The sequence below is a fragment of the Orbicella faveolata genome, unplaced genomic scaffold, assembly GCF_042242905.1.
Source record: "Orbicella faveolata isolate gen_17 unplaced genomic scaffold, um_ofav_v1 contig_27, whole genome shotgun sequence".
In the NCBI taxonomy this organism is placed as follows: domain Eukaryota; kingdom Metazoa; phylum Cnidaria; class Anthozoa; order Scleractinia; family Merulinidae; genus Orbicella; species Orbicella faveolata.
The window spans coordinates 1,211,645-1,222,500 of record NW_028301555.1 but is presented as its reverse complement, the minus strand read 5'-3'; the positions used below and the strand labels follow the sequence as shown (position 1 = coordinate 1,222,500).

The window sequence follows — 10,856 nt, the reverse complement described above, 5'->3', positions numbered from 1 at the left end:
AGATCCTGTACAGTAATGTCAACAAACTCAGTGAAATCATGACAAGTAGGATGCAAATGTTTATGTATTAAAATAAGGTTCTGTGCAAATATTTCTTTCAAAATCCAACAGAAAGAAACACTATGTGTTACAAAACTTCTAGATAGATAACGGATGGGTGTTAAAAACAACAATTTTTACTTTAAAAGCATCAAGATAATCCTTACCTTCATTCTGCCATTGTGAAAAGCACAGCAAAAACACGGGAAGCTCATCCAAATGATTTCTGGGCTTTTTCCAAGATGGCCGCTTGCTCTCATGTCCTCTCCACTTTCCAAGATGGCGACAGAGTCAAATTTCCCACCCAGGGGATCACTGTGAATGTCAAAATCCCTACCCAGGTAGAGCCTCACAAAGTCAAATTCCCGTGGGTTGCCCCCCCCCCCCTATCCTGGGGCAAACCATTGATAGGTGCATTACACAATCCTTGGATGAGCTTAAAAATGAAGTGTAGGCATTGCATCACATTTTTATAAACATTTTTTGACACAAAACTGAGGAAAGAAATGACGATTTACCGGCAATAGTAGCTTTTGTGATTTCCAATGATGTATTAAGATAAAAATATTTGGTTGGGCAAGGGAGACACAAGCATAAGTAAATTATGCATGCTAGATTTATATATGTCAAATTTTGTTATTCTCGCATTTTGATTGGTTCTCACTTATGATCAATTGGAGGACAGACGTATAGATAGCATCATTAACATTTGTTTTTGTTGCTTTATTATATTTAACGATTGGATTATGAGCTCGAGATTTCTATTGCGTGATAGTTGATGAGGGCGCAGCCCAAGTCAACTATCATGCATAGAAATCGAGAGCAAGTAAACGGTTGTAGCATAAATCTACTAGTTGTTCAAAACTTTATCCAAGTTCTCTTCACAGACACCTTGAAAACGCAAAGAAGCGGCATTCATTTTGTTAACAAGTGAACACTGCTACGCTACCCACTGTCTACAACAGAAGAGATAGTGAGTAGCGTAGCCAATCAGAGAATACTATTGGTGATAGAACGCTAGTAGATTTATACTAAATTTTAACAGATAGATTCCATGTTGCCATGCATCTGTTCAGTAATATATAAATCACAGAAGACGTCAAAATGTCGTAAGAACATTAGTGACACACTCAGCTATCACCTTATGTGCCACTTTTTTGTTCTTACCACATTTTTGATGCCATCTGTGATCTATTACTGAACAGACACACAGCAATTGTGTGATCAGAGGCCACCAAGATATTCACATTGCCTACTACAATACTTACTTCCATGTATGAACACGGGGGATGTTGAATCGATTTTCTCAGAAAGCTATACAAATTGCCCCAGGTAGTGATGTAGATCATAGCGAGAAAGTGGATTTACAAACCATTCTTTGATAGTACAGTCTAACTTTTTCTGGGCTTCAAGTTGAAAAATATTTGATAATTTCTTTGTTTTCCCTGGTATTTGTCATCCACATTGCAAATCAACATTCTTGTGAAATTGTGTGACATCCTGTGAGGAGTGATGATCGATGATCACTGATGTATTCTAGAGTGCGTTGATGTGCATTCTTCATTGACTCACACTGTTTATTTTCTGTGGTAATCATGGTATTTTTGATGACTGTATTTGTTTTTCATTCACAGACAACTGGGCTTTACTGTATGCCCAAAGAATGGCCATTAAACAGGAAGTACCACTCGTTGTGTGCTTCTGTTTGCCATCCAAATACCTTGATGCTGCATTCAGGCAGTACAGTTTTATGATCACAGGTCTCCAAGAGGTTGAAAAGGTACAGGCTGTCATCTCGTTTAACAGACTGGTTACCAATATACTGTCAAGATCTGCCAATCCCAGCTTAGGAAGATTTAAATACACATGACACAAAAATTTATTTGCAACAATTTCTTTCAGGAGCTGACCGAGTTAAATATTCCCTTTCATATGCTTCTTGGTGAACCAGACAAAGTCCTTCCAGATTTTATTAAATCCAAGGAAATAGGTGGTGTTGTAACAGACTTTACACCAATGAGAACACCAATGAAATGGCTGGAGAATACTGCTAAGAAATTACCAAAAACTGTTCCAGTTTGCCAGGTTAGTATATAATTTGTGATTAATTATGTGGTTATGTCGTTTATTGAACTGGATGATTGAACAAAGTTGATGATTGATGATGGAACTGAAGTGAACTGACTCAGACTGGAAACTGTCTGACATGTCAGTTCTCAACCTGGGCCTGGTTGTTCAAAGGGAATGCTATCCACCGGATAAATCACAATCCAGGGGACAAGTGCTGACAAAACGAACCATGCTATCTGCTAGATAATGATTTATCCAGTGGATAGCGTTATACATCCTTTGAATAACGAGAGCCAGGAGAATAAACCAGCGATATAGCTGAGAAAAAACTAAGCAGGGTAATAAACAAACTCATCTGGCTCTTCTGGCCTGTGCAGCTTCAAATTTACCCCAAGTCTTTGCTTCCAATTTTCACGGCTTTTATTAAGGGCTGGGCACCAGGCAAATTTACCAGTTGTGAGGATGATTTTGCCCACCTGGTTTGGCTATGTAGAGGAAAGTTTTCTTATAAAGAAGTTCAGTTCAAAAAGTTTTGCGTGCTTGTTAGAACCAGCTGCCCCCCTGCTGAAAATGTTAATGAAACCCTTGCTTCCAACACTCACAGTGTGGCAAAATGTGCTCTTGTTCAGGTGGTGAAATTAGCCAGTAGCCTGCTGTTAGCTATTATATCCCACATAAATGGGTACCAGCAAAATCAAAATCTTCAAAATTTCTTCATAGCTGAAACAGGGATTTATAGAAACTAGCTCAGGTTATTGTGAGTCAGTATTTTAAGATGGTATCTTTGAGAGGTCTAGTAAAGCTTGAACTACGTCCACATCCAGATTGGTCTCCTTGGATCATGTGTACTAAGGGCATCCACGGTCAAGTGTCAATCGATACTCTCGGTCGATACCCTCAATCGACATCTCGATCAATACTTGATTGACATCCTGATCAATACCTGGTCAACACTCTGTCGACACTTGATCAGCAGTCAGTCGATAGTCAGCTGAGTGTCAACTGACTCTTATCAATCAATCACAAATTAGTTGAGTCTCGACTAACTGTCGACCAAGATGTTGATGGAGTGTCGATAGGGTGTCAACCAAGGTGTCAATGGAGTGTTGATTGAGTATCAATTGAGGGTATCGATTGACACTTAACCATGGATGCTTTTAGTGCACCACATGATCCATCTCCTTTTGGGGTTTAATTCAAATGTTCTAGCAAGGAATGTCTCCACGTTTAAATGGAATTTCCTCTCAGGGTTACATTTTGTATAGTTAATTCTATTATTAACTATTTTTTATTAAATTTTATTTTAAAGACACAATGCCAGAGTTATATGTTTTTCTTTTTTCATTTACTTAGGTGGATGGCCACAACATTGTCCCTTGTTGGCAGGCATCTCCAAAGTTGGAGTACGGTGCAAGAACTATTCGACCTAAAATTCAGGGCCAGTTAAAGCAGTTCCTTACAGAATTTCCACCTGTGATTAAGCATCCTTATGTTGCAAAAGATGCAGCAAAGGTGAAACAATTAATGTACGACTCTTAAAACATTCTGACTGCATGGTCAATTTGGTTGTTTGAAATTATGTTATTAGTGATAACGATTTTCGGGCTAGTACATGTACATCATGCTTACAGCTAGCCTGAAGGCCAAGCTTAAAAACTGGTTTTCTTTGCACTCTGTTAGTATATTTGCATACTAAACATTATGTATCATAGGCGAGTAATGCTTGCCGAGTGTATGCATGTTTACAGCCCTTTGTATCCTTGACAGGAAATGATGTTTGAGTCAGTTCCAAGTTGACGTTTTCTGCTGATGGGGAGGAACATTAGTTTCTCATTCATCATTTGTGAATACTTGGAACTTAAACCCCTTGTTCATACCAACCTCAATGGTATTGTTTTAAAATGAGTTTTTGTTTTCAGAAGACAGTGGACTGGAAAGCTGTGGATGAGTTCATTGAAGTTGATCGTAGTGTCAAAGAGGTTGAATGGGCCAAACCAGGAACTAAAGCTGGACTGGAAATGCTGGAAACATTTTGCCGCGAGAGACTCAAGTATTTTGCTACAGATAGAAATAATCCAACTAAGAGTGCTCTGAGTAACTTGTCACCTTGGTTCCATGCAGGTAAGTATATAATTATGCCAAAAAAATCACTCAAAGCAATAAATCTCTTTATTTAAGTGTCAAAGTGTTTAGCACAAGCCTCTGTACTAATTGAGGACACTGAAATAAGCAAACAAATACTGCAAATCAAACAGAAACTTGTTAAAAATCCCAACTGGTGGGAGGCTAACCACTGAATTTACAAGCGTGGAGGAGTTGAATCTGGGACCACCAAACACAAATCTATCCAGTGGCAGAGAGGAGGATTTGAACTTGGGATCTCTGGATTACAAATCCAGTGCCGCAACCACTAGGCCACACCACCTCCACAAAGCTTAATTATAGCTATGCCTTACGTGCAAAGAATGCTGTAGCAGTAAGCCTGATATTTTTTGGATGAGAAAATTTGTAGTGAGTTTTCTTGGTGAAAGATTTTTGTAAGGACTATGTGGTACATGTAGGTTTGTAATAGGGCAGCATAACCCAGGATTCACAAGTAAATCTGTTTTTGTTTTCCTGGACAAAAACTCAATGAAAATTCTTTTTCTCACTTTCCCTTGTATAACCCATGAAATTTTATAGCTACCATATATTGAAAAAGCAAACAAAATTTTACTCTAAATTGTACTAGAAATTTTGCAGTTTTACCACTTACTAACTAAGTTTTCACATTTGTCAAGTTTGAAGTCAATTTTACTTAATGATGTCTTCTCTACACAAAGTCATCAGCCAGAAATTTAAACACTGTTGTTGGGTTTTCTGTAGTGGACAAGCGTCTAGAACATTGGGTAGTAACTACTAGCCGCTTGATGCTATAGATGCCAGAGTTATGTCGTAACACTGGTCAGCCATCATTCTCCTGATTCCCAGAATTGGCTGCTCACTTAACGACCTTTACCTCCACTTAGGTCACATCAGTGCACAACGAGCAATACTTAGAGTCAGAGAATTCCGCAACAAATCTAAAGAGTCTGTCGAGGCCTTCATTGAAGAGGCAGTAGTAAGGAGAGAGTTGGCTGACAACTTTTGTTTCTACAATCTGGATCACTACGACTCCATCAAAGGGACGAATGCATGGGCGCAGAAAACTTTACAAGACCATGCTCAGGACAAGCGGGAATATTTGTACACAAGAGAACAACTTGAAAATGGGCAAACTCACGACGACCTGTGGAATGCTGCTCAGGTATGAATGACCTGAATCATACAGTGTACTTAAAGAACTGTTTTTAAGTGTCTGTCTCCTTCATGTGTAATGTACTGGAGTACCTTGCATGATCTCTCCCTTTGAGATGTTAACTAAGGTAGCAAAACATTTACCCTTTTGCCTTGCTTTTTATCCACATTTTAGTCGGATGGCATTTTCAAAGTTTGCAACTAACTGCAATCCTATAGAGTACATGTTCGTCTACTGAAAAAAATAGACAAAGCAGCCACCCTTGTTTTCTATGAGCGAAAGTCACCTTGGCGGCACCACTTAACTACTTGGTCATAGAAAACTTGGTCTTATAGTTTAATAATAATTGTTAATCAGCAACAGGAGCATGAAACAATATTTCACATGAAGAGGGGAAGATAAGCATCTAGAAAAAATGACCTGACTGCAAGCGTACATGTTTAGGCGAATTTTTGCTGATGTCATTGTTTACATTTTTCCTCTTTAACATGCGATTTTGTGCATAGAAGGCATCACACTAGAGACAAATTGACTTTAAACATTTTAAGAGCTGTGAAACTTAGTAATTGGTTAATGTTTTGGATCTTTGTGTTTAATATTCAAGGAGAAATTGGCTTTTAAAAACAGCAAAATTTCTGGTTGGCAAAAGCGCTAATTGGCTCATACATTCTTTGTAAAATTTTGAGTTTTTAAACCTGTGTCACGCAAAAAGTATTCAGTGCATTGGGCTCAAATTCATTAGGACTGTTAATTGTGCTGTGCTCTTTCAATATTCAGAACTAATGTTTTTGTAGCTCCATCAGAAACTGTATTGCTTATGCTAGTGAGGCAAATAATGTAAACAAAGGCTAGATTCTCCTACTAGACTGGTTAGGTAAGATATACTAAACATGCAATCATATTTTAACTTTATTTCAAATCTTTCATCTAAGCTTCAAATGGTCAATGAAGGTAAAATGCATGGTTTTCTGCGGATGTACTGGGCTAAGAAAATCCTTGAGTGGACAGCATCCCCTGAAGAAGCTTTACAGGTGTCTCTCTACCTCAATGACAAGTTTGAACTGGATGGAAATGACCCTAATGGTTATGTGGGTAAGCTAAAATTATACACGTACTCATAATCACAATCACAATCACAATCATAATCATAATCATAATCATGATCACAATCATAATCATAATCATAATCATAAATAAACCACTTTATTTACCTAATGTGTTGAAGTGTTCAGCACTACTGTACTAATTGGGGACACTGAACCAAGCATGTATGCTAACTATTGTACAGAAACTTGTTAAAAATCCCGACTGGTGGGAGGCTGACCAATTGGCTATTATTTTACATAGCATAGAGGAGCTGAATCTGGGACCATCAAACAGAAATCCATCTAGCTGCAGGCAGAGGATTTGATCTCGGGACCTCCAGATCATAAATCCAGCACCCTTAACCAGTAGGGCATACAGTCTCCCTTGATTATTGTAGCTTTTTGGTTAATTTTATTTTTTTGGCCCTGTAGAAGTTATGGTTTGGTGAGTCATTTTAAAGATACTTTTCTGCTAAAAGAGTTGGAGGTCTTTAATCCAGTCTGCTTAGTGATCTCTGTGGCTAGATTGAAACTGATTTTTACCCAGAAGAAACATACTAAGATTGCAGTCAGGAATGGACATTGATCAGTCATCATCACGTCCTTTTAATCAGCTGCAAAACAGGGCCATATGTCAAAATCATTCTTAATTTGACCCTCAAACTTGCATTTAGACATTAAAGACTGTTTGTAACAAGAGATTTTGCAAATTCTCACAGTTTTGCAAATTCTATTCCAGTAAGATGTAACGAAAGATCATTGTCCTTATCAATTTCTACTGATCAGTCCTTCCTTCACGGTTATCAGCCTTTGGTGCAGATTGCTGATTAATTACAAAATTAATGTTGGGGCCTCCTGGGCAGCTAGGGTTTAAACTGGCTGAATGTAATTTATTAGAAATTTTGAGACTCTCAAACATTTCCTTTTCTCCCATTTTCTTACAGGCTGTATGTGGTCTGTGTGTGGAATACATGATCAAGGTTGGGGTGAGAGGCCTGTGTTTGGCAAAATCCGTTACATGAACTATAACGGCTGCAAGAGAAAATTTGATGTGGCTGAATTTGTGCGAAAATATGGGCCAGGAAAGGATAAGAGCTCTGTTGCATCTACAAAGAGTGTCCTAAACAGGAAAAGGAAGGCAAAGTGACTGCACATGTAAAGATTTATTATTTTTAATTATTCAGGAAGATTTCTTGAGAGAACTGACATTTTCTTGTGTTGTTGTATTTGTAGAAAAGCCTAGCATTCTTGGATTACTCAGTTATGCATGTTACCAAAATGTTTGTGCAAGGGAAAGAAAGCAAGTGAACTAGCTATAATTTTATTTCTGTCACATTAGTGCTCATTCTTATCCCCTTGAACTGTATTGTATATTCCCCTAAACAGACCTTGTTAGCTTGGGTGGTTTGTTTTCCCACTACAGGTAACCTGATATTCTTTAGGAGATTTTTATTCTTTTAACCATCTAAAAATTATGTACAGTATTCACATATACAAGACTATTTGATAGTCTGAAAACGAGAATTCTCAAGAGTTTCATCACATGGTCTGAAATTGGGCAACAAACCTATTATAAACAATAATAGTTATTATTGGATAAGGTTTTTGTGATATCCAATAGGAGGTGCGGTGGCCTCATGGTTAGTGCGCTCGTCTCCGGATCGAGGGGTCCAGGTTCAAGCCCTGGCCGGGGACATCGTGTTGTGTTCTTGGGCAAGACACTTTAATCTCACAGTGCCTCTCTCCACCCAGGTGTATAAATGGGTACCGGCGAACTTAATGCTGGGGGTAACCCTGTGATGGACTAGCATCCCATCCAGGGGGGAGTAGAAATACTCCTAGTTGCTTCATGCTACAGAAACCAGGATAAGCTCCGGCCTGATGGGCCACTTGGCTCGTATGCAGACTTTACCTTTAACTTTTTACCTTTTGTGATATCCAGAATAATCAAGGTCGAGGTAGGGGTTATCAGCCAAAGCCGAATGCTGAGGCTAACTCTTACCAAGACCTTGATTTTTCTGGATATCACAAAAACCAAATTTAATCATTGTTCTATTATACATTGAACAAAAAAAATGGAAGTTATGTTTTTGCTTCTTCACTGACAGCAAGCAACACAAAGCACGCAAACTTGACATGATTACCCTTAGAAATCATGCACTGCAGTCATACATGACATGATTACCTGTGACCTCAAGTGTCCTTGACGTGATTATTGTATAATCTGCAGCTAGATGATGTCCCAGGTGCTGATTTTGAAAATTCACTGTACGGTTTTGGCCAATCAGAAAAGCGATAGTGAGTTCAATGTATAATAATCCATCTTGATTTAAGTTTTCTCAAGCTTTTTGTTCCATCTGTCAGATGTCAAATTTACAATTTGGCAAGGGCTGCAAGATTTTAAATGTATCATTTGTAACAGATTTCCACATGATTCTGTTAAATTTTAACATAATTTTGCAGGCTCTTTCTGTTTACAATAAACATGTAGTTTTGTATTTGTGAATATGAGAAGGAGTTCTTAAGGCCTGGTCCACACCACCTTTATGCCAGAGAAATTAGATAACACAGCTTTATTTCTTTGGTTAGGACTACTATCCACACTAATCGGTCAATAAAACAGAGCTTTTCAAAATGTTCTTCAAACCGGAGGAATTTGAAAATGCCAGCTTTATGTTTTAGTGTGGACAGAAAACATTTTGAAACCAGAGCTTTTAGAAAACAATAACGTCTCAATGATCATGTGATTTCCCTGCCAAAGTTTTCCACAAACATCAATCCAAAATGGCTGGCAATTGTTGCATTTTCAAATTTCTCTGGTGTAGTGTGGATGGTAAAACTTTTGACACATTTTTAGAGTGAAAACGCTGTTTTTTTTTTAACAAATCTCTCCAGTGTAGTAGTGTAGACAGGACCTAAATCGGGCATGTGTCTACAGTACTACAGTTTACATTGATAAAAGCCCACTTCAGATGTTTCTGAATGCAGTGCAGGCTGGTGACACATTTGTCTTTTATGGCCAACAGTTATGCCAGAATGGTCTGAGAAATTAACTCAAGTTCACTTATTCAAATGCAAAGGTTAACACTGAATTCTCTAGCAAGTTTTCTTCACTGTGGTGAAAATTTATTTAATAAGTTGTTAAAATGATAGTCTCATACAACTCAGCAGCTTTGTTTAAGCACTGGTGATACACAAACCTTAATTTTCTCTTAAAACTTAATAAACTTAAAAAAATAAGAATTGCAAGTTTATATACCTTAATATACCTACATTATAAAATGCATAATAATAGTAATATCCCTGATAAAATTTTCGTAATTTAGAAAATACGGTTACCATTAATGTCTTAACACTATTTTCAACCCAGCCATGAAAACCCAGATAATTTCTTAAAAACTAAGGTAAATATAATTTGAAACTCATGCTATCCTGGCAAATAATAGTATTACAAGAAGTAACTTCCCCTCATAGTAAATAACCCTTTATTATTTATTCAAATTTTAAATACTATATATGAAAACATATCTACACCTCCCAGCACTCGGATGTGTCTCTTGCTCTGTATGTTGTTCAACGATTATTTATCACAGATTAAAATAATTTCTTACAACTGTCTCTTAAACAGCACAACACACCTTGCACAGTACAGAGTGAGACTACTAATAACCTTTATCTGTAGAGAGGCAAGATTTGAAAGTAGTGTCTTGCCGAAAACACAATACAATGGCCCTGGCCAATGCTCGTATCTGGACTACTTCATCCAGAGTCCAACACATATTACTGGGCCACACCTCTATTAGACAACCATCTCTGCTGTTAATGGTGACAAAATTATAAACTACTCCAATGTTGTCTCAAACCTAAATTACCATTTTTGAGTTATTTTTTTGTAAAAAAATACCTCTTAGTCGGCGCGTCGGGTATGTTATGGACGGGCCAATGGGTGAGTGAGTGAGTGAGTGAGTGAGAGATGTATGTATGTCACACCAATCAGATTGGATCTACTGTAAACAGCCAATCAAACTTCTTGTTGTAAAGGTAAATGGTATGTGAGAAGATTTGATCCCGATAGAGTTCAGAACGGCCATATTTATTCTTCTATAAAAGAGGAGGAAGTATTCATATATTGGGTTTACTTCGACATTTTCTATGGGTTAGGCTGAGGATTGTAGTTAAATGAACGAGATGAGCCTTGAGGTTTGAAACAGTTCGTGAGTTAGTAGTATGCAAATACAACGAGATATTTTTATTTTTAGTTACAAAGGTAACTTGATACTTTTGTTTTTTCATAAGGAGTAAATTCAATTAGAGGTCACGAATCGTTGCGTCTAATTCTTAGGACATGTTTTAGAGGAGACGAGACTTCAGATTTGAAACAGTTC

The 10,856-nt window shown here is 37.6% G+C and overlaps 1 protein-coding gene across 2 annotated transcripts in view; it reads left to right on the top strand.

Moving 5' to 3' along the window:
* LOC110045889 (deoxyribodipyrimidine photo-lyase-like) overlaps positions 1 to 8,977 on the top strand; it is a 9,724-nt gene extending 747 nt beyond the window's left edge. The window contains exons 2-8 of one of the 2 annotated variants that reach the window (XM_020751513.2): positions 1,674 to 1,819; positions 1,942 to 2,124; positions 3,463 to 3,621; positions 4,032 to 4,230; positions 5,118 to 5,395; positions 6,319 to 6,478; positions 7,416 to 8,977. In XM_020751513.2, coding sequence (XP_020607172.2) covers positions 1,674 to 1,819; positions 1,942 to 2,124; positions 3,463 to 3,621; positions 4,032 to 4,230; positions 5,118 to 5,395; positions 6,319 to 6,478; positions 7,416 to 7,618 — 1,328 coding nt within the window. In that variant the 3' untranslated portion in view covers positions 7,619 to 8,977. Of the gene's footprint in view, positions 1 to 1,673; positions 1,820 to 1,941; positions 2,125 to 3,462; positions 3,622 to 4,028; positions 4,231 to 5,117; positions 5,396 to 6,318; positions 6,479 to 7,415 lie in introns of both variants that reach the window. The other variant, XM_020751512.2, reaches the window with a different exon arrangement.
* The last annotated feature ends 1,879 nt before the right edge of the window (positions 8,978 to 10,856 follow it).